General features: G+C 41.4%; 1 protein-coding gene across 4 annotated transcripts in view; it reads right to left on the bottom strand.

Annotated features, from left to right (window-relative positions):
- HELZ (helicase with zinc finger) overlaps nucleotides 1–27,139 on the bottom strand; it is a 116,880-nt gene that overhangs the window by 64,132 nt on the left and 25,609 nt on the right. For 3 of the 4 annotated variants that reach the window (XM_081899512.1, XM_081899514.1, XM_081899513.1), the window contains 10 exons: nucleotides 25,492–25,719; nucleotides 24,512–24,548; nucleotides 21,747–21,871; nucleotides 18,747–18,803; nucleotides 16,146–16,200; nucleotides 15,015–15,090; nucleotides 12,353–12,551; nucleotides 11,431–11,538; nucleotides 8,527–8,824; nucleotides 2,511–2,778 (listed from right to left, as the gene is read on the bottom strand). In XM_081899512.1, the coding sequence (XP_081755638.1) occupies nucleotides 2,511–2,778; nucleotides 8,527–8,824; nucleotides 11,431–11,538; nucleotides 12,353–12,551; nucleotides 15,015–15,090; nucleotides 16,146–16,200; nucleotides 18,747–18,803; nucleotides 21,747–21,871; nucleotides 24,512–24,548; nucleotides 25,492–25,701 (1,433 nt within the window). In that variant the 5' untranslated portion in view covers nucleotides 25,702–25,719. The remainder of the gene's footprint in view (nucleotides 1–2,510; nucleotides 2,779–8,526; nucleotides 8,825–11,430; nucleotides 11,539–12,352; nucleotides 12,552–15,014; nucleotides 15,091–16,145; nucleotides 16,201–18,746; nucleotides 18,804–21,746; nucleotides 21,872–24,511; nucleotides 24,549–25,491; nucleotides 25,720–27,139) is intronic. The other variant, XM_081899515.1, reaches the window with a different exon arrangement.

The raw sequence follows: 27,139 nt of genomic DNA, 5'->3' as shown, positions 1-27,139 counted from the left end.
ATCTGCTATTAACCCGTGGAGAAAACTTACTAGGTACAAATATGTACCTGTAAGCTGTCCTTTAGAATACAGTGGAACCTCGGTTCTCGAACGTCTCCGTTAATGAACGTTTCGGAACCCAAATGCTGAAATCCCAGAAGTAACTGCTTAGGTTTTCGAATGATTTTTGGAAGCTGAACATGCTACACGGCTTTCATTTTGAGTTTCGTAATTGAATTGAGGCTTCCACTTTCAGTTTTCAGTTTTCAAGACGTTTCAGAAGTCGAACGGTATTCTGGAACAGATCACATTCGAAAACTGAGGTTCCACTGTACAATACAACTCAGGAATGCTATAAATAAGAACAGGAAAATAGCAGAGGATACATTGTTTTTAGAGCCCTTAGATTTGTCTGCCTGAGTGAATGAAGCATGCTATATAAGCTATAAACATATAATTTTGGCATTTTGCATTTCAGAACAGTGGGTGCTCCCTCTTCATAGATAATTTTTAAATACAGTGATCAACTAGGGAAGGGAAACAAGGGAGTGAATATTGGAAACTGAGCACACTGGAGCTGAAACTAAATGGTACCACCTTGTTAAACAAAATACACAATTAGTTTACAATAATTCCAATACTGTATCCATCAGTGGCTCCAACTATACTGCATAAATATGTCTTAGATTAAGCCAGTTGAGGACTGTATCCAACAGTCATACCATTCACACAAGAGCTTCTGTGTGACAGAAGTTCTGGGCAACAGAGCTTCCTCTCCCTCTCCTTTTTCTGTGGACCCTCCTGAAAAGAAATTTTCCAGAGTTGGGGTGAAACCCAGAACAGATTGGGAGGGTGCAAGGAGTAAGTTCTGTTGCATAAGCAGATATGCTTGAACAAATGGGACTACTTCACTGGATGCAAACCTTAGCTTCTCTCCCAAATATTTGATCAGAAACCCTCTACATTCTGTATTACTCACATATTTTGAATCATTTGGTTGAATTTTAGAGTAGCTGCTTTCACTCTAACACTTAAGGGTCTGTTGTTCAACTACTCAGAAATGCAATCCTAACTGGCATACTTTCATAAAATCATAAAATCACATTAACAAAAAAACAGAACAATTAATTCTGAGGCCTTTCATCCTATAAATTTAAGCTCAATATAATTTATTCTTTACTGAGATATAATCCGCAGATAGTGAGAGGAAGAAATGGCCTCTGTGTTCCTTAAAATATTTGGCTTGCGTCTTGTGTGAACTGTGATAAAATGTTTTTTCTAGATGCTAGAAAAAATGTACAGTGAGCACAAGTCAGTAACTGAGTCAGTGAAGCAAATTAGGGAGAAGCTCCAGCACAGCACATCTGAGAGAATGCAGTGGTTACATTTTTAATCATGCGGCTAGCAAGACGGTAAAAAAACTTTCTCTATTTATTTGGATAGGTTATCGTTCTAACATAATGCTCTGTGCAATAATACTGGAATTTCCCCCCACAACTTAATTGTATTTAGGCATTGGAACATAAATAGTACCAGTAGCCATTAAAATGCACAATGAATGAGAACTCGTCGTCTTGGAGCCCATACTAAGTGACTGATTAACCAGATTGACTTCATGTGAAGATTCCCATTCATAAATGATCTTTGGAAGTATGTCATTCTGACTGAACAGGCTAATCAAAATGTTCCCTAAGCAAGTCCAATGCATTAGAATACACACAGAGAGACAGAAGTGTGACTGGAATCCCATTTTTCCATGTAAAAGAAATAAAAGAAAATGCCATGTTAATGTGTCGTATTTGATAAGATATAGGGACACAGGTGGTGCTGTGGTCTAAACCACTGAGCCTTTCGGGCTTGCCGATCGGAAGGTAGGCAGTTCAAATCTGAATGACGGGATGAGCTCCTGTTGCTCTGCCCCAGCTTCTGCCAACATAGCAGCTCGAAAGCATACCAGTGCAAGTAGATAAATAGGTACGGCTGCAGTGGGAAGGTAAATGGTGTTTCCGTGTGCTCTGGTTTCTGTCACGGTGTTCCATTGTGCCAGAAACTGTTTAGTCATGCTGGCCCCATGACCCGGAAAGCTGTCTGTGGACAAATGCCGGCTCCTTCGGCCTAAAGCGAGATGAGCACTGCACCCCATAGACTGGACTTAACTGTCCAGGGGTCCTTTACCATTTACCTTTATTTCATAAGATAATGATGTATATATATTTAATGGCACCATTTGATCTTCCAGAAAGCTCAATGCACTGCTCAGATATTTGGAGTCATGTAGCAGGTGTGGGGGTTGGAAAAGTTTACTCAATGAGGATAACCTACCTCCAAAAAACATCTTAAACATATTTTTTCATATGAAGCCATCATACAGCCAATAGCTGTATCATAAAATGCAATTCTCTTGACTATGGGAGAATTTCCCCAAGCTGCAGTACTCAATGGTTAGCAGGAGTAAGAAAGCAATGATCTGTAATGTCAAATAAAGTAGCAGTATTGATCAATTGACAAGTTTTAGTAGAAACATTACTTACTTGCTGACTTCTTTATATTGTGCTATTTCTTCAATATAAAGGAGATCATGCAGTCGTGACTGATAGTTACTCTTGGTCAATGATTTATCCAAGACAGACTGTGTAAATAACTGGTCAGCAGACAGAGGAATTTGGTATCTAATCAGAAGGCTCTTATCCAATTCAGTAGTATCATTTGGCTCAAATTCTACAATAGTCTTAGAAGTGGAATCCCAACGTTTGGCTGTAGTTAGTAATTGTTGTCGTGCATTCATCCGGTATTCAAGATCTAGATGCAGAGGGATAAATTGAGAAAGATAATAACTGGATACTTTAGTCTCACATAAATGGGTAAATGGGTACTATTATGAAGTTTGTGACACCTCATGAATATGTCACAAAAACATACACATGTAAGATGAGAGAGACAACATACATGATTTATGCTAGATGCCTAAGTGACATGATTTGTCCCTTCAAGAAAATTTCACAGCTAGTAAAACTGCTTGTACCCACTAGTAACATCATTTGCATCTTAGACATGGTAGTGGGTGCTCTTTGTTTATTAAAGGAGAATACTACTAATATAGAAGATACATTCTTTAAAATGAGCTTTCAAAAGTAAAGCACCAGAGGAGTAGCAGAAAATTTAGGGCTGTAAGCTGTATGTATGTACCCATTTCTGCTTTGTTAATCTCTTACCCCTTCCTTAAGAAAAAAGTAAATACCACTCCATTGTCATAGGCAAGGAAGACTGCAATATGCCTATTTTGTGGATTTTTTTTATATTCCTATGCTTTTGTGCTGTAGTGGTTGCTCCTTGATCTGTTTTAACTAGTATTGAGAATTCTTGCCAGCTGAAATTAAGATGGACAGGGAACTTTTAGAAGATAAATTGATTCAACCTTGGGGGGAAATTGTGGGTTACATTTTGTGTTTGAGGATTTGTTTTGTTTGTTTGTTTAAAGACAGTAAAGGCAAACATACACAGTTTACTGGCATGATGGCTCTGGTTAGGCACCTTTTTACATGAAGATCAAATAACATTTCCTAAAAGACCACAGTGATTCACTCTGAAAACAATTTAATTCACATTGAATAGTTATTTGCATTGCAACAACTATACAGCGTATTCAGTCTTCCTGCTTTGGGCTGTAAGTATTCAGATAATCTAGAAAGAGCAATTCATGAACTATGGCATTTGCTTCACATCTTTGCTCCAGCGATGCTGGAGATTTAAATCTATTGTACATAAATAAAGAACAGGATGAGCAAGAAAACACCTGCAGCTCTAGCCAACCCAGATTCAGAATACACAAAGGTTTCACTTAGCTGAATAATTAGTGCTGCTCATCACAACGATTTTAAAGGCCATGCCTCAGTGCAAGTCAAGGGTAGTTTGACATGCCACAATTCATGGTACATAAGCCATGAATAAGATGGCAAAAATGAAGGAAGCAAGAACAAAACATTGTGCTCTAAACAGAGAGGAAAGGGAGCAATATTCAAAAACTGAAACAAAATCAAGCATACAATCAACATTGTGTGCAGCTTTTATTTTCCTTCAGCATTCTGCAGGAAACTATTTCCATTATGAAACTAGCCAGCTCTGAAGCCCTGGAAGAATGTAAAATTAACAAGTTATCCTGAAAAACATACCAGACTAGGTCTGTAAAACAAGGATTGATGGTTCGTTTCTCCTCCCCTTCATGTTTCAACTCAACTCAAATAACTCAAATTGGAATTTACAACTAAGCAAACTACTTGGGAGGTGGAGACTTAAATATTCCTGTTGCCTGGATTCAAAATACAGTAAGGAAGTGATGATCTCATTCATCCACAACATGCAAAGAACATATTCTTCAGTTATCTGTCTCCAACTTAAGAAAATGAGTTTTGCTCTGGGATTTTCTGCATAATATCTTGGTCTTATCTAGGCGGCGACACTACCATATTTTGGAGCAGAAAAGAGATGGGAAAAATAATTAAGATGGTGTGATATGGACAGGAAGATAGACATATACAGTAAAGGTAAAAAAGGCAGGATAACAATTTAATATCAGTTCCAAGCAAACAGCTCCCATATCTGGAAAACATTTGCTGCAGCATCCTAACGTCTTTGAAATACGCATCAGAGAAAGAAGGTTAGAAATCTCTGAGCCACTCTGTAACATAAACACTTGTTATTTAAATATATCTGGGATCAGCATGATCCTCTAAAAATTGAGCTGCTGGAGCTCTAAGAAAGGCAATATGGTTACCTATAAAGAAATTTATAAGGAGAAGAAAATGTTCCCAAGCAAAGAAGGCTAGCAGTGCAATCCTAACAATGTCTACTCAGAACTCCTACCAAATTCACTGGGGCTTACTCTGGTTGAGTTAGAATTGCAGTGTAACACACTACCAAACATTCATGATTAAAACGGATTGATTTTAAGCACTTGGTTGTTTTCACATGTCACAAACAAAAATGGGTCCGGTTCCAACAAGAAATGTCATCAGCTTCAATGCGATCCTACTTCTGAAAATGCATAGGCCAATCCTAGGGTGTCTGCAAAGGGTTGTAGCTTCATCAGTCCAAAATAGCATTCTTCATCTACCTCTCTTTTCCTAGTCTACAGTCACTGATAAGAGCGAGGTTTGTGGATGGGATCCATGTGCGTGTGACACCCTGCCACCACTTATGTATCTGTGTCCTGTGGGGCAATGTCTACCAGCAGTTCTCAACCTGTGAGTCCCCAGATATTGTTGGACTACAACTCTCATCATCCCTGAACTCTGGCCTTGCTAGCTAGGGGTGATGGGAGTTGTAGTTCAACAACATCTGGGGACCCACAGGTTGAGAAAGGCTGGGACTCTAGACAATAAGCTATGATATTAACATAGATTTGAGTTAGTAAATGCTAAGTGCATGTACGCAAAAAAGCAAGAAGAATGTGCCTAATCCAGTTAACATGAAAAGAACTGCAACTAGTGTTGTCATTGCTTCATTCTGCCCTTGCCATGCAATTCCTTTGTCCACAAATGCTTCATGCAAGACCTTGTACAGCACACCACTATCTGGAACTGTTGCTGCAGTACAGCACCTTGACTGAGAGAACTACACTGGCACAATGATCCTAGCATTTGATCCTGTCAGTCTTTCTTTTGCTAGATCTATATCACTGTTCACACTAGATAATTTTTTTTCCTGCCTGCATCTCTTGCCTGGTATTTGTTTTTTTAGATCTCTGTCAATAACATACTCCCCCACCTTTACTGGTAGTTTTTTTTACTAAGTAGCAGACAGATACCTCTTTTCATCTTTCCTCATAAATCAAACAAATTCAGTCCCCACTCACTTTTTACTTTTTCCTATACACATGAAAAATTGTTGACATCCTTTCTAAGGAAGAATATGAAACCTTGCTTTGCCATTTGCAACCGAGGCGCACACAGACCCATATTATACGAAGAACGCTATAGTCATGGCAACATGCAGTTCAGCCGTAACGTGGCATGTGAAACTAATAATGACTTCTCTATTTTTTGCATTTTTTGCACAATTAGTGACTAGCTGAGATCTGAGCCTTCTGTTTTGTCCATTGCCTCCATTTCACCTGCAAAAGATACTACTTGCTAACACACATTCCAAAATAATCAATACTTTTTGGGTTACATGGATAAACTTATGGGTTTTTAAACATCCTTATACTTTTAATCCCTTTCTAAACATGTAGCAAGATAAGTGTGTTCAAGGCATAAGTCAAATGTCACTGAAGTCAAAGGACATCTATGATTGAAATATGCTTTGAAAGATCACCAATGTTATATAGATTCCTGTCAAAAAAAATTCAGAATGTACTTTATTAGCTACATTTTTTTTTCTTAGCAGTCCAAGAAAGATACTGCAGCAATCCAACCTTTTTCTTAAAGGATCAAGACTAAACCTTTAAGTAGCTCAAATTGCTTTGCATCTACGTACCAGAAAATGCAGGTTCTTGTATAAACTGTCTCACTCTGTGCCTTAAGATAATCCAGAAAGGCCTTATTGTATGTGCCTTCCTTAACTTCTACCACACTAATGATGAAGGAGGGCCAAACTAATGTGCAGGCATTTTTTATGATAGCCCAGTGATCATTTTACTATTACAAATTTTATTTTAAACAGCCAAGAGTTGATAATGATGATGGAGGTGGAATGATGAAGGAGGAAGAAGTCATAGTAGTACTTGAGGAAAAGTGATTTGACATGGAGAAACAGTGAGGGGCCACAGCCTTTCTGCTCCCCATCAGTTTTTTCCTTGAAGCTTTCCTCCCTCCTGCCACTTTTACCTGCATCTCAGGCCCATGTTAATCACACAGACAGGTATGAAAAACCAAAGGGTTGGGGGACTTTCAGGGTAAATGCAGCAGATGGATACAAATTTAAACACACCTCTTCTCTACTTTAAAAAAATGCTTTCTAAATACATTTTACAGTGGGTTAACAGCTGTTAGGCTAACATTACATGAGGCTCCACTGTAACACGTATTTTGGCCCACATACCAGGCCCTTTTCCATGATGACAGCACACTTGTGGAACTCTTATCTCCAAAGAAGTCTGCTATGCATAACCCCTATGGACGTTCAGGAAAACTGCTAAATACTTTGTTGTTACTGTTGTACTCTGCCAGGTATTCAGGTCTGACCAGTTACTAACACTGATGTTACTGACTGCTGATGGTTATATGATGTGGTTTTGTTTTATAATTAATTTGAGGGTATTTATTGCTGACATTACAATAAAGTTGGCCTGTGGGGTTTTGACCTGTGGTTGTTTTTTCTCTGACATGGCTGAAGGCCACATCTGCCTGAAAGTGTTTTCTCAAGAGAATTGCCTGGCTCTTTCTTACAGTGTGAACCTCTGCTTGTCAACTTAGGAGCTCCACTGAGTTCCTTACTGTCATTTAGGAAGCTGATAAAAGCTTTAGTATTCTTAAAAGGCATTTCCCTCTAGCTCACTGTACCGTGCTCTGTGTTTTTAGCTACTGCTCCTTACGGGGTCCTCACTGCGAGATCACATTCACCCGGTGCTATAACCAGCTGCACTGGCTCCCAGTGGAGTACAGGATCAGGTTTAAGGTGCTGGTTTTAACCTTCAAAGCCCTATACAGCCTAGGACCCTCGTACCTATGGGACCGCCTCTCCTGGTATGTCCCACAGAGGAACTTACGGTCTTCAAATAAAAACATCCTGAAGGTCCCAGGCCACAGAGAAGTTAGGCTGGCCTCAACTAGAGCCAGAGCTTTTTCAGCTGCAGCTCCAATTTGGTGGAATGCTCTATCACAAGAGACTAGGGCCCTGCAGGACTTGACATCTTTCCACAGGGCCTGCAAGACAGAGCTGTTCCACCAGGCCTTTGGTCAGGGCGCAGCCTGACTCCCTCCTTTGGCAATCTTTACAGAACTTTAGCTAATGGTTGCCATCAATTTGATTTTAATTAATTTTTATAAAGTTTTTAGAATGTTGCACTATTTTAGTGTTGCTAGCCGTCCTGAGCCCAGCTTCGGCTGGGGAAGGCGGGATATAAATAAAATATATTATTAGTATTTACTATTTATCTGGCTATGGCTTTTGTATTATTTTTAAGTTTTAGTTCAATAAGTTCTCATTTTTTTCTGTGCTTTGTACTCTGTTTTTAGTGCTATTTTGACAAGACACACATACACTTTTAATGGCTTAAACACATAACCTAAAGATCATTATTTCAATCCCACTATATAGTTCTCTACACATTAGAGACAGCTAAAAGGAAAATGTTTTTATTTCTCTGCCCTAATGATATGGTAAAATATAACAGGCATCTGAAAGAGAAGATTACAGCAAGATCACAGCTTTGGTTAAAAGAGAGAGCTACATATGTAGAGAAGGAAAGTTCTGAGACTTTTCAGAGTTAGGAATGTGAGTGCAACAATACTACAGCCACATATATCATCCAGGCAATCTACAACATCAAAAAATATGTAGCAAAATTAACAACAAATGAGTTTGTTAACAAAACCATGCAAACAATACCTTCTGTTGAAGCAGCATCAATCATCACTCGTTGCATCAAAACTGGTTCGGTTCCAAAATCAAATACCACAGTTTGGCGAAACGTCCCAAAGATTTCTGTGCTAAAGGCTATGCTGATTTTGTACACCGAGTGATCTATTCCATTCTGGGCCATCTTTCCTCCTATCCATTCCTGGCAGTTTTCTGGGACTGCTTGCGATACCTGGGTAGTGCTATCTCCTGCAGATATTGCTGTGATACTGAAATGAGGACGATGCGCATCATAAAGCAATGCCACCCGATACAGCATTCTTGCAGGCTATAGGAGAACAACAAAAGCGTATAAATAACTGGTGTGTGCGCGCTTTTTTTAAGTATGAATATTGGATGAACTTTGATAAGACAAAGGTCAGAATGTGGCTTCCCAAACCCTTGGCGTCACTTTTAAATATTTATCTATCTATCTATCTGTCAGGGGCTCAGGAGCAGAGGCACAGGGGAGAGAGGAAATGGAGAGCGAAGGGGAAGAATCTGAGGGCAGCGTAGGGGAGTATGACAGTGGCCCGAGAGATTCCATGAGCCTCTCCAGCGAATCAGAGGATTCCCAAAGGGGGGCGCCGATGGCCAGGGCAAGGGGGGTCCCAGGGGGGACGCACCAGAAGCAAGGGGCCAGCGGAGACTCCCAAAGCAGCAGCGGGAGATCAGGACCAGCTCCCCCACCAGAGCGTAGTGGGGGGGAAGAGTCCCATGTATCAGGGCCAGCGTCTCCTCCAGCAGGGAGAGAAGATGAGTCAGGGCTAACCACGCCTCTATCGGAGAGTGAGGGAACGGAGGGGAAGTCAGGTCCAGCTAGCTTCCCCGAAGGGGGAAGCAGTGACAGGAGCAGTGTAACGGTCAGCAGGAAGGTTGCCGGCTGGGCGCGCGCGCCAAGTTCAAGTGTACAGGCGCGCGGGACAGCAGAAAACTCGGATTGGGAACCAGGTCCTAAAGCCCGCCGGAGGCAGGGGGAAGACTCAGGGGACTCAGCGTCAGAAGTGTCTAGAAAGGGCAAGACCCCAGCGGACAGGCGGACCCAGAGGAGGAAAGAGCAAAGGAAGAGGTGGAGCAAGGCTCGAGTCTTAAACTGGTGTCTGGGGGGAGGAGATTCAGACGGAGCTTCAGCGGTCTAGAGTTTGAGACGTAGAGCTGCGCGCCGCGGCTTTGAAATCGAAACTGAACTTCAATAAAGACTTTTGTAAATAGTAACGCACTGGCGTTGGTCCTTTGTGAGCTGGGACCTCGGGCAGCTCTGACACTATCTATCTATCTATCAAACTTATATGCCACCTCTATCTTCCAAGGATTATCAAGGTGGTGTACGTCGCTCTCCTTCACCCCGTTTCATCTTCACAACAGCCCTGTGAAATAGGTTAGGCTAAGAGATTGTGACCAGCCCAAGGGCACCCAATGAGCTTCATGGCGGAGTGTGGATTTGAACCCTGATCTCCCAGATCCAACGCTCTAAACATTATGCCACACCAGCTCTCACTTCTGCCAATTTTAAAAAAAACACTTTTCTTTTTTAAAAACAAAACAAAACAAGAATTAAAGACCCAAAGAACTAAAGTTTGGATACTTTTTATTTATTAACTGGGGTGGGAGATAAATGCTTAGAACGACTGCCTTTAATAATACATCCCATTTGTATAGCATTTTCTACTGTTCTTAAGTGCTTGACATACAATAGTCAATAATAATAATAATAATAATAATAATAATAATAATAATAATAATTTATTATTTATACCCCGCCCATCTGGCTGGGTTCCCATAGCCACTCTGGGCGGCTTCCAACAAAACACTAAAATACAATAACCTATTAAACATTAAAAGCTTCCCTAAACAGGGCTGCCTTTAGATGTCTTCTAAAAGTTTGGTAGTTGTTTTTCTGAGGGCGTTCCACAGAGCGGGCGCCACTACCGAGAAGGCCCTCTGCCTGGTTCCCTGTAACTTGGCTTCTCGCAGCGAGGGAACTGCCAGAAGGCCCTCGGTGCTGGACCTCAGTGTCTGGGCAAAACGATGAAGGTGGAGACACCATGTAAGTAAGCCTTGTAACACTAATCCTAAGCCTTGTAAATACTAATGGCCATGGGCCACTATAATGATCTCTACATTAGAAATGTGGAACAGAGGCTAAGAAACAAGTTTGTCCAAGACTACCTTTTCAGTTCATTGCTAATGTGAGGCTTGAACTCAGACTCACACTCTCAGTCCCTGCATTGAACCAGCTCTCAACCCTCATCTCTGCTTTGTTCCTACAATATCGACAAAGTTCCACTACTCCACAAAACCTAACTTTCCTTTCCCAGCCTTATCTGACTCAGTGGCAGAAACAACAAAATGATAAATGTTAAGGCTGAGGAAAAGGTGGGATCAGCACATTTTGCAACCAGAACAGATAATGTTATCCCCAGTATATACATAGTTGCATATTTGCATACTTAAAGTAAAGGTAAAGGTACCCCTGACCATTAGGTCCAGTCATGACCGACTCTGGGGTTGCAGCGCTCATCTCGCTTTATTGGCCGAGGGAGCCTGCATTTGTCTGCAGACAGCTTCCGGGTCATGCGGCTAGCATGACTAAGCCGCTTCTGGCGAACCAGAGCAGCACACCGAAACGCTGTTTACCTTCCCACTGGAGTGGTACCTATTTATCTACTTGCACTCTGACGTGCTTTCTAACTGCTGGGTTGGCAGGAATCTGCATACTTACGTACATGCTTTTAGCACTACAACAGTCACAGAATGTGCAGATTCTTCATTAACATGGCATACCCCCCCCCATGTGAGTGTGTGCATTACAACAAGAGAAGGTGCTGAAATTTTTAAATGCAAACTTATTAAGGGCAAGCAATACTTTCAAAGTACAAAAAAAAGAGATCCTACCTTACATGTCAGAGCAAACGTCCACATCTGTTGTGATTTTTTGGTGGTGACAGTAACTGACAGTTCAGGGCTATGTTCAACTCTCACGCCATCTAGGCACTCACTAAGCTAAAGAAAGGAAAAGGCATCACATAGGGTAACAACACTAGGGTTGAAAAATAACTCTTTAATTAAGGACCATTCCACAAAAGGAATGGCCCACCTGTGAATGACCATTTTAACCAAAAGTTGAAGTCATAAATTGCAATACCTATTGCTTTGTTTATATTTAAACACACATACACACTGAGGAAGAACTCAGTCCTCATCACCATGAATTTGAAACAAACCACAAAGACAGCAGGAACTTCCTCCAGCTTACCCTGAAGTAGGCATAGGATTGCAGCCATAAACTCGTCTTAATTGCAGAAATGAGGATCACTTGGTATTGTTTTTTAATTAACAGAAAAATAGTTACATATTTTTGATTGGTACTGGGTGAGTGAATTAATTAACCAAGCAGGTCTAGTAGAGAGCGCCAAAATCAGGCTCTTCTATTCGTTTGAAAAAAGAATATTGAGATAGAGCTGCCAGTGACAAGCTTGCCCATCACTTTGGGGATAAAATCATCTGCCACCATGGCGAGTTGAGTCACTCTTTTCATACACTCTTACACAGGCAACTCCCCGTTTGTGTGGGGTTGCATTCTGGGTAATAGCGCACGTCAGTGGTCACACGTAAGTCCATTCTATCCCCATCGCCTTCCATGGCCGAAAATGATGCACGTCTCAGCAGTTGCACATCAACTGGACGTGTGCAAAACGGTTGTCACCTGTACTACTGTTTTACTGGTTTTATGTAGTATTTTTGTGTTAATTATATTGTTTTTATGTTGAGGGTTTTATAAACGCTTTACAAAATAACCTTTGTCCCGCCCCCTTACCACTTTCTCAGGAGATAATGAGTTCATCCATTTCTCGATCAGGGATTCCATGTAACTGCCTAAACATTGCTTGTTTTCCTTCTGCTGTTTCAACCTTATCAAGCGGGATGCGTATCGCTTCTGCCATTCTGTTAGCTCTTCCTGGGAATGTGCTGAAGTACACTGTGCACCATACCTGCAGATTCCTTGCTCTAAAAACCTACACAAAATAGAAAGGACAATCAACCCTTAAAATTTAAAATAAAAGGTTGTTTTTTGTTTGTTTTCCCCATTCGTAACTAGTTCCATGTACCCAAGAAGGGTCTGAGCCAAGGTTCCTTGAACAGCATCTGCCACCAATGTTTCGTGGCTTTCGAAACAGAGGGACATTCAAAAGTAATTACTGTCTAAAATGTATAGACTGCTTTTGGAATGGTATACAAAAGATGAACAGGTTAAATCTGTAATGATATACTGGGCAAGGGATCTGGGGCATAATATTCAGCTTTCAGATTGGGAAAGGTTATGGAAAACTGATTTGAAATTCTTGGCATGTTGTACACTGAAAAAAGTACATGAAAATGATGTACTGGTGGTATTTGACTCTTAGTAAGTTAGCAAGAATGTTTAAGACAAGTACAAATACATGCTGGAAATGTAAACGTACATGTGGTGGACATGTAAGGTTATAAAAGCATTTTGGGAAATGATATATAATGAATTGAAAAAAATGTTAAAACCAAACAAACCAGAAGCTGTTTTACTAGGAATTGTAGGTGCCAACATCCCAAATGAAGAGAAAAGACTTTTCATGTATGCAACAACAGCCCCACAGATGCTACTAGCCCAGAGATGGAAAGAAGACAAAGTCCCTACCAGAGAGAAATGGCAAACCAAGCTGTTGGACTATGCCGATATGGCAAAACTGACTGGAAGGCTCAGAAAACAAGAAGAACAAAACTTCAACAAAGAATGTGGGAAATGTATAATCTATCTAGGAGACCACGGTAAGCATATGAAAACATTAAAGGTAAAGGGACCCCTGACAAAAGTCCAGTCGTGGATGATGCTGGGGTTGCAGCGCTCATCTTGCTTTACAGGCCGAGGGAGCCAGAGTCAGCAGGATTTTAATAACACTTGTAATGTAGAGAATATCATGGACAATATGGAAAGATATAAAATATGGATTATGAAATAATATGCAGTTGAGAGGGTGTACAATCTGACCCGAAGACAGGGGTGCCTGGCATGCTCTGGTCCATGGGGTCACGAAGAGTCGGACACGACTAAACGACTAAACAACAACAACAACAATCTGACCCATGGAGGGGAAGGTGGGAAATCCAGAGATTTGGAGAAATCTCAAAATATGGATATGTAATTTGGATTTGTTATACATTTATATTTGTAAAACCAAATAAAAAATATTATAAAAAACACAAAAAAGTAATTTCTGGCATGGCATAAGGGCCTGCTGGTTAAAGCAAATGAAGGCATGCCCAAACCAATAGGCATACTTAAAAAAGGCATCTGGACACTTAAGGGGAGTTCTAAAGGAGCCAGATAACAGGTAAGCATGTTGAACAAAATCATTTCTTGCATCAGCTCTCCGACAAATTGCAAAGAACTATGCAACATCACTATTCAAAGAACATTCTGAGTAGATTTGCTAAGCAAGTAGCACAATAGGTATTTCTTTAAAGGATGTATATCTCAGTACATTATCTCTCCTGTTTTCTTGAATGATAGTGACACCAAGTGGTCCTTTCTGTTTACTTCAGGTTCATGTTAGTACAACAGAAACATCTGGCAAGGCACAAATCAAACATTTACATCCTTGCCACTCACTACCAATGGGTTTCTCTGCATTTTTTACGTGACTACTTTTCTCAACATAAAGTAAAGGTAAAGGGACCCCTGACCATTAGGTCCAGTCGTGGCCGACTCTGGGGTTGCAGCACTCGTCTTGCTTTATTGGCCAAGGGAGCCGGCATACAGCTTCCAGGTCATGTGGCCAACATGACTAAGCCGCTTCTGGTGAACCAGAGCAGCGCACGGAAACGCCATTTACCTTCCCGCCGGAGCGGTACCTATTTATCTATTTGCACTTTGATGTGCTTTCAAACTACTAGGTTGGCAGGAGCAGGGACCAAGCAACGGGAGCTCACCCCGTTGTGGGGATTCGAACCACCAACCTTCTGATTGGCAAGTCCTAGGCTCTGTGGTTTAACCCACAGCGCCACATAGGAATTTCTTTATCATTGCCTACCATCTGGATGCACATTTTATAAACCATTTGTTTTGGAGCAGCCCCATTGGGGTCACACCCTATGTCTCTAGGTGGCACTGCAATGCTGCTGATTGCTTAGCCCTTGCATTCAAACATTTGGGCTGACCAATTAAAAGCCCTTTTAAACAATTTACCAATAAAGTATTTAAAGGGAGTAGCATCGTCTATTCAATTGTTTTGAAAATGTCAAAATGAAAACAATCTCTCCTATAAATCATATAAAATATTAATTACCTGTCAAATCATCTTAGCTATACTGCCAAAATAGTAATGGAAATAGTAATGACGAAGTTACAATAGGTGTCACCCTTTTAACCGTGTGTTATATGTTTCTCTAGTTTTGATATCTTTGCTGATAAATACTGAAAGATGTTGAAACAAGTATCACTTTACCTTCTGCATAGTGTGTACTCCTCACTACTTGTGACTCCCCTGGGCGGGGGTCGAAATTGCCAGCCATCCTGAGATCCTGTCACATAAATACAATATCTACGTTATTTTTCTGGTTGTGTCAGGAAACACACTTGGGCTATTATGGTATCAGTCTCATAACCGATTTTGTGCTGAGCCAAACGACAGGCAGCCTAATGCAATTCATATACAGTGGTACCTCGGGTTACATATGCTTCAGGTTACATATGCTTCAGGTTACAGACTCCACTAACCCAGAAATAGTAGCTCAGGTTAAGAACTTTGCTTCAGGATGAGAACAGAAATCGTGCTCTGGCGGCGCGGCAGCAGCAGGAGGCCCCATTAGCTAAAGTGGTGCTTCAGGTTAAGAACAGTTTCAGGTTAAGAACAGACCTCCGGAACGAATTAAGCACTTAACCCGAGGTACCGCTGTAATTACATTCCTTTGCAAGCAGGAAAAGCCAGCGGCCCCTTGTTCAACAGCAGAAACATATGAAATGTGGAATCTAGTGGCAGGTGGGTCAAAGGGAGCTTCTAATAACAGGAGTCCTTGTGCTGGATCACTTTCCATCTCTCCCCTTCTGCAGGAGAATCTCTGACTTTGCTGCCACCACATTCCCCCGCTATCACTGAAAACTCTGTCAAAATGCTTTGCTGAGGATTCAGGGACAATGCTGAATGGGGCGGGATACAACATGGGGTCTCAGGGCTAATGGGGAGACGATAGAAAATCAGTTGTCACTACTCGATTTTTGGTGACCTCCCTCTTCTCCATAGCCCCCACCCTCCCATCTCACAGTCCACCCACATAGCAGTGCCCTTGGAGCATTTTCTGGGGCTCTCCCTTACAGGGAGAGAACAAAACAGGGAGAGAACTGAGCAGGGAAGTCAGCATCTGCCTTTCCCATTTGCTGGGAGGATCTCTGGATCCAACCTATCACAATCCAGGGCCTCTTGATTACAACCTCATGCTTAGTTTAAAAAATCACATCAGAGGCCACTTCCTAGTCTTTTATAATAGATCCCAAATTGTGAGATAGCCACGGTTTAGCCATCAATTGACAGACAATTGCAACCCCTCATTCGGTAGTTTCAAAAGCTATTTTTATTTACCTTCCTCCAATTCTTCTACATGGTATACTTTACCAACTGCTTTACCAACTGCTGCCTGAAATCATAAAAAGAAGAAAAATGCTGAGCACATTAAGTCAATCAATAAAGAAATCAAAATTAATTTCAAGTATCATTCTGAGAAAGGTAAAGGTAAAGGAACCCCTGACCATTAGGTCCAGTCGCGGACAACTCTGGGGTTGCGGCGCTCATCTCGCTTTGCTGGCCGAGGAAGAAGGAGTACAGCTTCCGGTTCAAGTGGCCAGCATGACTAAGCTGCTTCTGGTGAAACAGAGCAGCGCACGGAAACGCCGTTTACCTTCCCGCCAGAGTGGTACCTATTTATCTACTTGCACTTTGACGTGCTTTTGAACTGCTAGGTGGGCAGGAGCTGGGACTGAACAACGGGAGCTCACCCCATCACAGGGATTTGAACCACTGACCTTCTGATCGGCAAGCCTGTGTCATTCTGAGTACTAACTATAAAAATGTAAACATTAAATATACTTCAGTTTTACTGTTTGAGGGAACAAATATAAATTTAGGTTTATAAAGGTAATAAATGTTAAGCCTGCTGCTTCAAGACTATGATTCAAACAATGTTTTGTTCAGGCCAGGTTTATAATCCTAGCTCATTCACTAACCATAATTTAAAGTAACCAGTGCTTCCTTAAATTCAGACATAACTGGAAACTCTGGTTAGCCCCTCATGGCTGAGAGGTGAGGGAGCACTGTCATGTTAACACTAAGCTATATTTTAGGATTGCTCCCAAACCTGCTCATTCTGTTAATTATTTGTGCTACTAGCATAAGTTTGAGACCTAATTCTTTCTAAAGTCAGGACTAGTGTCAGAGATCAGTAAGGGTGGTCCAAGTGCCCGGGGGATCAAAAGGACCCACCACTGATTCCACCATCAACCCGGTTCATTTTACTTAGCACTGTTAGATGGCTGGATAGGGAGGCAGCCATAACCAGCGGCAGCAGTTGTAGCAGCACACATGTGCTTACATACACTCACTGCTGTGATGCATTTCAGAGGGCTGGTTTTATCAGAGCAGCCACTGATCCTGCACCTTGATGCTTTATCCTTTGCTACAGTGATAACAGTCACTGCCCGTCCTCAGGGCTGCTTTCCGCCACCTGTTGACCTTGCCCAGTTTGTGTGGACAGAAGCAGCGTCTCTGTTTAAGTCTGGAGCATATCATGATCATTTGCTTTTAACCCAAATAATCTTTGGTGGGAAGGAGTGCTTGGACAAACAGGCAAAGAAATCTGCTTCTTTGGTTTCTCACTCCCCTAAAACCTTGGGAAAATGACAGAGGTGGTAAGAGATAGAGGGAATTGTCTCAACAGAGATGGAAAAGCGGACGAGTGTGAGACACATTTCGTTGTCTAAATTGAAAATTTCTGAGTTTACCTTGGAAGCCTTTTAAAATCTCCCTGGGGATGCAAGTGAGAAGTGGTCCATTTTAAAATAGCTAAGTTTAGGAATCAGGCTGTTTATTCTCAAGCAACATGCAGCAACTAAGAAAGATCTTTTAAGCTTAGGTCTTTGTGTTATTTTTTTTGTTTGGCATGTTGCAAAACATTTGCCATAGGAAAACATAAGAACTCCCCCCCCCATTGGAATCAATTGAGTTTAAATTTGCTTAATGTTGGCTGAATCAGTCCCTTATACACTCAATATTCATTTTTACAGCTTCCCTTGGGTAGGTAGACTGTGTAGCATATGTAAAAATAGATCCAATTTCCATGTTTATTTTGATGAAGTACAGTCATTACAAGCTCATTTGATGTCATGTTTCATGTGGCACACATTTCTTACAATATGCACCCCTCCTTGGAGACTTACCATGCCAAGTTAAAAGTGTGAGAAGAACAGGTTTCCTGACACAGTAGCAGTTGTCACCACCAAGGGTTACATTCATTAGAAATATTCACCATGCAGCAGTGGGAATGATTAAAAAAAAATCACCTCTGGCTTTAACAAAAGTGAATGTGGGAAATGGGCCTCCAAGGCTCTTTCACAAATGCAAAACCCATCAGACTACTTCTCTACATCTGATGACCCTGCACCTGATTATTGTGGTAACTGGCCCAGTTGGAAAGCATCATGTGTGGTGGGGTGATATAAAAGCTCTGAAGAGTTTTACTTGAATGAGAGGAACCTCGGTTAGAAGACGAAGGGGTGGCCTAAAGAGGGAAGAAGGATGTTTTCGGAGCAGAGGCAGTGCCAAACAAGACACCAAAAGCTTGGTGCTGATACACTGTTGTCCAAGGGCCTACAGAATCTTGGGACCGACCCTGGCTAAAGATAGGCTAACAGTGGGTGATTAATATTAGACAAAGGAATCATTTACTACAGATGAAGAAACAAAATGTTCTCCATCACATTACAAACCACAAAAAAAGCAATTTCTCAGCTTTCTCGGGTCTGTCTTTTTTAGCAGAAAACAAATATAAAAGGATAAAGAAAATCAACAGCCTTTAAAAGAGGGTGGGGGTGAAGCTGGTTAAACTGTGCTAATAAAACTCAGCGCATAAAGTCCAAAGTTCTGTAAAGGAAATATATTTATTTATTCCAGTATCATACATAGTCTTACCTCTGTTTCAACAAGAAGTGTTTTCAGCCTCGTCAGATCTTTAGTTACCATCCCGTTCTGCCAAGAAAGAACATTATCACATGCTGTCCATTTGTCAACTGCAAAAACTGTTTTTTTAACCATTGTTTACAAGGTTAATAAAACTAGTTTTGAGAGCTACTGGACCATAAGAACACAGTATCATATAAAAGTCCTACAGAATCAGGCCAGTTAGTTTATCTAGTCCAGCAGCCTGTTCTCACAGATGCCCACTTGAGATTCCCAGCAAAAGGCAGACCACGATTATTGGTGGCCTTGTTTATAACAAAACATATCTTACATATTTGTGGTCACTACAGGACAGTTTAAAACTGAGTGAAAATACACTGAAAGTGCTGGCAGACTTTTTCAAGGGGTCCAAAACGGAAAAATGCTATTATTATTTTAAAATCCATGGGAAACTTTTTAAAGCATGGGAAACATTTAAAAATTTAAAAATATGGAGAGATAAATTATATGGTCAGAACGTATGTCCTAACACTTTTACTACAGCCATTCTGTTGGGCAGGAGTTTCTTTTTATTCCTTATAAATTCCTTCCTTCTTTTCCAACCGTAAACATGTCTGCAGTGACTCTCTTAAAAACAACTGATAACACTAATACTCCAGGACAGCTGAAAACTACAGACCTGGGGGCTGGTCTAGCCAGTATTACCTGGTGAACCTGATATGAGAGGAACAGAGCCTTAACTTCCCTGTGCAACTCTACCCCCCCCCTTTTCTTTCCACTGAAGTACAACATACTTCAAAGGCGAACCTCAGACCAAAGGAGCTGCCAGATCCTTTCCTAGTAAAGGAAGCATGCTAGATACCAACAGCTAATCCATCCATGCTAGTGAGATCAAAACAGAACTTTCCCATATAAAACCGATCAATACAGGGCAATTCAAAAGAGGAGTGGGGAATCAAAAGCAAACAAACCACCTAATCCAAAGCCCATGTAACAGGGACATGTTTTTCCTTTTATAAAAAATCACTCTTCCATTAGCTTTAACATCTCCTCCCACATTGATTCCAATGGGAAAGGAAAGGTGTCAGGTCCATGGCAGGTGTCCTTTTTACCCCATTCCAGGAGTGTGCAAGTGGAATGGAAGTGCTTCTCCTGATCTGCCCCAAGATGCCCGTGGAAAACCTCTTTGTTCTTCGCCTCTACCATCAGAGCACCAATGGAAGAAGAGGGATAGCCACAGAGGTTTCTGTGGTTGCAACCTCTGGTGCTGCCTATGGATAGGAAGATCTACACCTATGGCCCAAAGACCCCCACTTAGGGACTACTGGATTGCAATTTATAGAGATTAAGGCTCCCCGTGCCCTGCTGAGGCTTTGCGCAGCTAAGCCAGAAGCAAAACAGCGAGAGGGAGCGCTGCGCAGCGCTCCCTCTCACTGTTCTGGCTTCTGGGATAGCCCGCGAAGCCTGCATTCCCTCCATAAGACGCACACACATTTTCCCTTACTTTTTTAGGAGGGAAAACGTGTGTCTTATAGAGCGAAAAATACGGTATATAACAAACACGTGACAATCCATGCAATTTTTTGGTCTTCAGATTTTATCTTTGATTCTAACTTCTTTTTTAGCACAGCTGTTATGTTTTAAGCTGGTATCAGTAAATCTTGCAAGGTTTTGTGCAGTTATAACAAAAAGTGTATGCTTAATATTGTTTGTATCAGCCATAGCTTTAAAAACAAACACACTTTCTTTACTTGACAATGCATGTGTCCTGAACCTGTGTGTCCTGCTGGAATGTGTTTCAGAAACATCTGCAAAAGAGCAATGAATCCTGATGTAATCTGCTCACATGAGTCAAATTTATGAACAAAAAAGAAAACCTCCTTAGTCTTTCAAATATAAGTGGACCCAAAGAAATAAGATAAAACACATAAACGGTTTGATTCAAATTCTTTAAGGTGGGAGTTAAAGTTTTAAGACTGTGGATTTATCTCTTGCTAATGAACCAGCACCTGCAAAAGAAAACCGAACCCCTGGCTTTTGAAAGAAAATTAAACAAGGAAAGGCTTTCAGCTGTTTATTTTTTAAAAAACAGAACTTCACTACAGCTTTCCTATATTGCTTTCCTATACTGAGTGAATTTTATGTTAACATACTTTGGATCACTCGTCAAAATATTGATCCTATTAACTTATTACCCTATTAACATACTGCTATGTAAGAAATCCAAGGGAAGTCAGTATGTCTGAAAGAGCCATGGCTATGTGGATTTCACCATCTCCAGTGCAGTTTAAACCAAAAGAAACTGAAGGCTGACACCATCCTCTAGTCTAGACTCAGTGTAGAAGTGGATGAAGGTCAGAAGGCAGAAGTAAAAGGCCGAGCACAAGCATAGGCAAACTCGGCCCTCCAGATGTTTTGGGACTACAACTCCCATCATCCCTAGCTAACAGGACCAGTGGTCAGGGATGATGGGAATTGTAGTCCCAAAACATCTGGAGGGCTGAGCAGCAGCAGAGAGATTTTTGTAGACTCCTTGGTGAAAGCTGAGAAGGAGTATTTGGCCACTGCAAGCAATACCACAGGAGGCAAGTCTTGAGCAGTCTGTCAGCAGCAGGCAGAGGCAGCTAGTGAAGTTGCTGCTTGAGTGCTACAAATCAATTACCTTTCCAGTCAGAAGCCAGAATACAAGGAGAAGCAAACTGAGGTGGCCCTCTCACATGCTTTACACACTCATAACCTTAGATGCTAGAAACAAGGATAAAGGACTTCCTGCAGCTCTGGATCCAACCCAATGTATTTGCTACATGCAACAGCTGCCAAACTCTGTTGGATCAGAGTCGTGGATATAACTGGGAGTCATGTTTCACTTCATCTATAAACATCCGCATGCATTAATATATTCACTAGGGCTCAGCACAAATCATTTAGTGCTGAAAGTTACTGACATAGCCCCTTCGTTACTAGATAAAGTATATTAGTTCAAAAAACTAGAGATAATCAATTGTCACCTACCAGTGATTCACCCATCAGTGATTTAGAAAGAGCGTTCGATACAATCTGCAGCTTCCCTTTAAGATGCATGCAGCAAAGCACTGCACGGAAAGTGTCATCTTCCTTGTCCAGTCCTTCTCCCAATACTAAAGTGAAAATCATATTCCATTATTCGCCACCAATTATTTACACCAGTTTTTTAAGGCACCCCAACTTGAACTACATCACAGAAGTAAAATTAAGTGGGGTTTTTTCCAGAAATATAATCTTAAAATATCCTCCCTCATCTTCCACTCTGTGGTTTCCTTTTGCTCACGTTTTATGTGAAACTTTCTAGCTCTGCTTTGAACTTAAACATTGTGCTATATCTGGTCAACATTCCTGGATGGTAGGAGTTGTAACCGTACATCATCTGGAAGGCAACAAGTTCCCCATCCTCAGCTTAGGAATTTGTCCTCCATAATTTCTGTCCTAATGAAGAGTACTTCTAAAATTCCACTGCTCTTCTACACGCTTTTTCCTAATTTAATGTAGGGCTGGGTCATCTCCCTAACATGAACAAAATCTAATTAAAAAATGGAGAGCACCATAATCTTTGGTGCTCTTTGTCCAAAATATGTTATGAAATGAGACAGGCAGTTCTTGTTACATTTTGGAACTGACATAAGTTAAGACTAGGATATCCAAACTGGCACCCTCAAATACCTCCCTTTGCTCTCCCATCATTGAGAGTAAAAGAAACATTAGCAGAGTAGTGAAATGTTTTTGAGTTGTGGAGAGAGGGAGACAGAGACAGAGATCAACATGTATATATTAATTAAATTTATCATCCTGTTTCTCATCAGAGCCGACAATGGCTAACATTTATGAAATACAGGGTTCAAAACAAATTGAAAATACCATTTGCCATAAAATACGGAGAATCAACAATACACTTGAACAAACAGGGACATTCAGAACAGTGGGGGGGGGGAGAGAGAGAATGAGCCTCTGGAGTCCTGGATCAGAACTGAAGGGTCACAACTCAATCTTAAAGCACATGCTTTGCAACCAGTAGATCCCAAGCATTGTTGATACACCTGGGAAAGACCCCTGCCTGAAATCTTGGGGAGACACTGCCAATCAGTGTTGACAATACTGAACTAGATGGACCAATAGTCTTAAGGTAACTTCCTATATATGTTCCTATATGTCTCCTTCCAATTCCATGCTTTAGTGCATAGAGCTTTCAGTCAATAGCACTTACTGATCCAGCATGTCTTGTAACCAACCCAATGTAAGTAAGTTTTCATATTTCTAAACCTCAAAAGAGCTGCCTTTTAAGATAATGAAAGCTGCCACCTTTTGCAAGGAGGAAAGGATTCCCCCCCCCCCATTTGAAACGACTGTAATACACAAAAACCAAAACAACACATGATTCCCATTAAAATTCCTCCCCATCAATTTAGCTTTAGCTGTTTAATACATGGGTGTTAATGAACCTACCTCTCAAGCCAATTAAAGCTCACAGCATAATTATTTAATGAGGAGAGTCATTTAAACAAAAATCCAAACCTCTGAACAAAGATTGTTAAAGGCAACCATGTCAGAATACTGTAGAATAAATAAGCACGGCAAGCAGGATCACCAGAAATGCAAATTAAGTCATTATTATTATTATATATTGAAAGTTACCTAGCATCCATATGCAGCTATGTCAAGCTTCCAAAGTGCTTCCCATTGCTAAAAGCTAGTAATAGAGAAGCTGCACTACTCTGCATAATCTACCGCAGGGGGTGGGAAATCATGGTCCTCCATAGGCTGCTATACTTCAACTCTGCAGCCAGCAAGGCCAACAATCGGGGATGGTAGGAGTTCCAACGAATCAAAACCTGCAAAGCCACAGGATCCCCACCACTGGCCTACAGGGCAATGTTTCTAAATACATACTTTAATTCAACTGACTCCAGCATTTTGTTGTATCAGGTTGAGAGTTAACAGCGATACTACTGAAACTTGGAGCACAGCAGGTAGACTCAACAACCGAGTACCGTATTTTCCGTCCTATAGGGCGCACCGGCCCATAGGACGCACCTCGGTTTTTGGGGGGGGGGATTGAATTAAAAAAATTATTCCCCCCCCCAGCTGCGGCTGCCGCCCCAAGCCTTGCGCACACTCGCCCGAAGCACTGGCAGGCCTCCGGAGGGCTCCGCGTGCTTCGGGCGGCAGGCTGCCGCCCCAAGCCTCGCGCGCCCAGCGGGACCTCCCGCCCAGCCCGCAAGGCTTGCGGACACTCACTCGGGCTGCAGGTTGCTGCCCGCAAGCCTTGTGAGCCCGCGGAAACTCCCGCCGGGCTTGCAAGGCTTGCGGATAGCTTCCTGAAGCCTGGAGAGCGAGAGGGGTCGGTGCGCACCGATGCCTCTCGCTCTCCAGGCTTCAGTGAAAGCCTGCATTCGCCCCATAGGACGCACACACATTTCCCCTTCATTTTTGGAGGGGGAAAAGTGTGTCCTATGGGGCGAAAAATAGGGTACATTTTAAACAACAATTAGGATTATGTTCTCATAGCTCTACTTTAGAGAGTGCAAGCAGATTGCTGATTCTTAGAGAACATACTCTGTGACGCACTGCACGATATCTCTTTGCAAAGTGGCAAATATTGTTTTTATAAAGCTCACAGCAATACTTCCATTTTGGACAAATCCTTTTCTCTAGAGAGCCGGATTTGAAGTGATTTCTTAAAGCTTAAAACTCCAAAGAACCAACCACATTGCTATAAGCTGTAACAAAAAACTGCGTCTTCATACCGTGCCTGCAGTCTTCATCTGCCTTTCCATAGTTTTTCTGAAAAAAGAAAAATAAATATATTGTTAGACACAGCATAAGCAATAAGTATATATTTGCTTATGAATTTGTTTAAGGCAGCAGTTAAACAGAAACATGTGATTAATTCAGCAGCACTCTGACTGTAATCCAAGCACAGCCAGGAGTATGCAAACCTCTCTGATTTCAGTGAAACTGTCTATGCACCCGTTCACAGTTGGTAATCAAGACTGCAGCTCAAATCTTAAATACAATCAGTAAATTCATTCTCCACTTGGGGATCCCTAATGCAGCCAAACTAGCACCACACACAACCTCAGCCCCCTATACACACACACCAAGGAAGATATCCACAGACTTGCAGGACCCCAAAGGTTTGCAACAGTACAAAAATCAATAGTCCTACTATTTGAAACATTTGCCCCCATTAATAGATCAGATCTAAACCGCACTTAGGTTTAATCTCGAAAGCTGCTCTATGCAGGCAGTCTTGAAATTAAATTTGAACCAGATGTTAAGCAAACAAACACCTATTCGTTTCATCGGATACCTGCGGCACACCCACCCTGTTCCCTAACCTTCCCCCCCCCACCCCTACTCAGGCAATGCAAACCCACTTCATCCACCTTTCTAACCTGAAACAGTGTCTCTCTCCAGCGACGGTACAACACAAATATTGTTTTAAATAAGGCAAAATAAAGAACACCCGTCCGTGCATCTTTTACTTTACCCAACAAAGAGGGCAAAAAAACCAGACCGTGTATGCCCACCTTCCATGAAAGCTAAGAGCGCAGGGACCAAGTATGTCTCCCACTCCAATTATGTAGCCAAGCAGGTAAATAATTGACTGCTAGCTCTGAGCAGCAGGATAGTGTGATGTCAATAAAGGCTTTTCGATTTCCACGTACTCATACAATAAAATCAAATTATTTTCACTGGATTCGATTGTAAACATCACACTCACGAGTTGCAAAGAAGAAGCGATTCTATAGAGAAGGCTCTCAATTTTGATGCGGTCGATTTCAGCCTGACACGCTTCTGGGAAGTGACTGGGAGGGTACCGGCTGAGGGAAAAGAGGGCCTCCGTGCAGTGCTTCACCGCCACTTCGTAATCCTGCTGTCTGAGTGATTCACATGCTTGTTCACATGACTTCTCTGGTCTTCTGTCTGCCATGACTCAGCGGCAGAAATCCTAATATGAATCAGGAGGGGTTTCAAATGCAGGTTAGCTTTAATACAAAAAAATGGTCTTTCAAAACACACCTACATTTTCCAAGTGCTACTAACTGGCCCCCATCGCTATCCCAGGGTTCTTATATTCCGCTTGAGCCTCTACTGCATGCTAAGTTCCTGCCGTTTTCCCCCACAGCATTTCTCCTTGCACTTTGCATCTGTTTCCATTTTAAAATACTGTTATCGGTCTCCATAACTCTGGAATGAGTAGGTGATGCTCATGTCCCCTTTTACTGCAAACATCAACAATAGTACCTCACGAAAAACCATTAGCTTTGCATTCGTTTGCTTTACATTGGTTTGAAGTGCCACTCAGAGTTAATGTTCCTCTTGCAAGGGCAGATTTCTCTACACCTAAAGACAACTTCTATTATAACAAATGGTTTGGGGGAAAACACCACCGCCACATTTGCATTAGGTGTTGTTATAATGTTACCCGCTAACAAATCTTTCCTTGTTTTCTCATGTTATCGGCCATAATGGTATTTTATAAGGAATTTATATCGCAGAGGCACATCTTTTCAGGGCTTTACACTGAAGTGGGAGTGGGGATTTGTTTGTCTTCACAATGTTTATCAATTATGTACTATTTTTCTAAAAATGTTGATTTTTCCAACACTTCAATATATGTGCCTTTTTACCTCACCAAAACATCCCAATGCCTGAGTTGGCACAGCAAATGGGGCTCTGTCCCAGCATTGAGTCAAAGCGCATAGCAGCCAAGACCAGCCAGGTTATTTTGGCACCCAGGAAAGAAATCCCACAATCACCTCTTCATGCAAAATACAGTAATTATAAATTAAATAACTAGCCATTTTGTGGCATCCAAAATCAGCTACCCAATACTAATCTTCAACCGTAAGCCAGCCCTGGTGTAACCTGCATTCTGGCGCTAACATATTAAATCTTCATATTAAAATGAAGCAAAGCTTCAAATTCATTCATCTTCCTATTAAACTTTGCACCCTATGTTTGTTTCTGTATTTGGTAGAAAACCCCACTAAGACAAATCTTCTAAACTTATTTACCCTGGCCTTTGACACCCAAGGTGCACATTTTTAGGCCTCACCCTTTCAGTGACTGTAATTATTTGTTTCTAAAATGGTTTTTAATATTTTATTTTAAAGTGCCGTTACCTGCCCTTGGACTTTATGGTGAAGAATTTAATAGTAGTAGTAGTAATAATAGTAATAATAATAATAATATGCTTTAAATTAAAATTGAGGTTAATAGATAAACCAACTTAATACAAGATGCATTTGAAAATATGTTCTTCTCTCTGTGGAATAAAGGATCTACACAAATGTAATGCTCTTGCCAACAGGACTAATCATCATCATCATTTATTACTTATACCCCACCCAACTGGCTGTGGTTGT

The sequence above is a fragment of the Podarcis melisellensis genome, assembly GCF_964234715.1.
Source record: "Podarcis melisellensis genome assembly, chromosome: 2".
NCBI classification, from domain to species: Eukaryota; Metazoa; Chordata; class Lepidosauria; order Squamata; family Lacertidae; genus Podarcis; species Podarcis melisellensis.
This window is presented reverse-complemented; position numbering and strand designations above follow the sequence as displayed.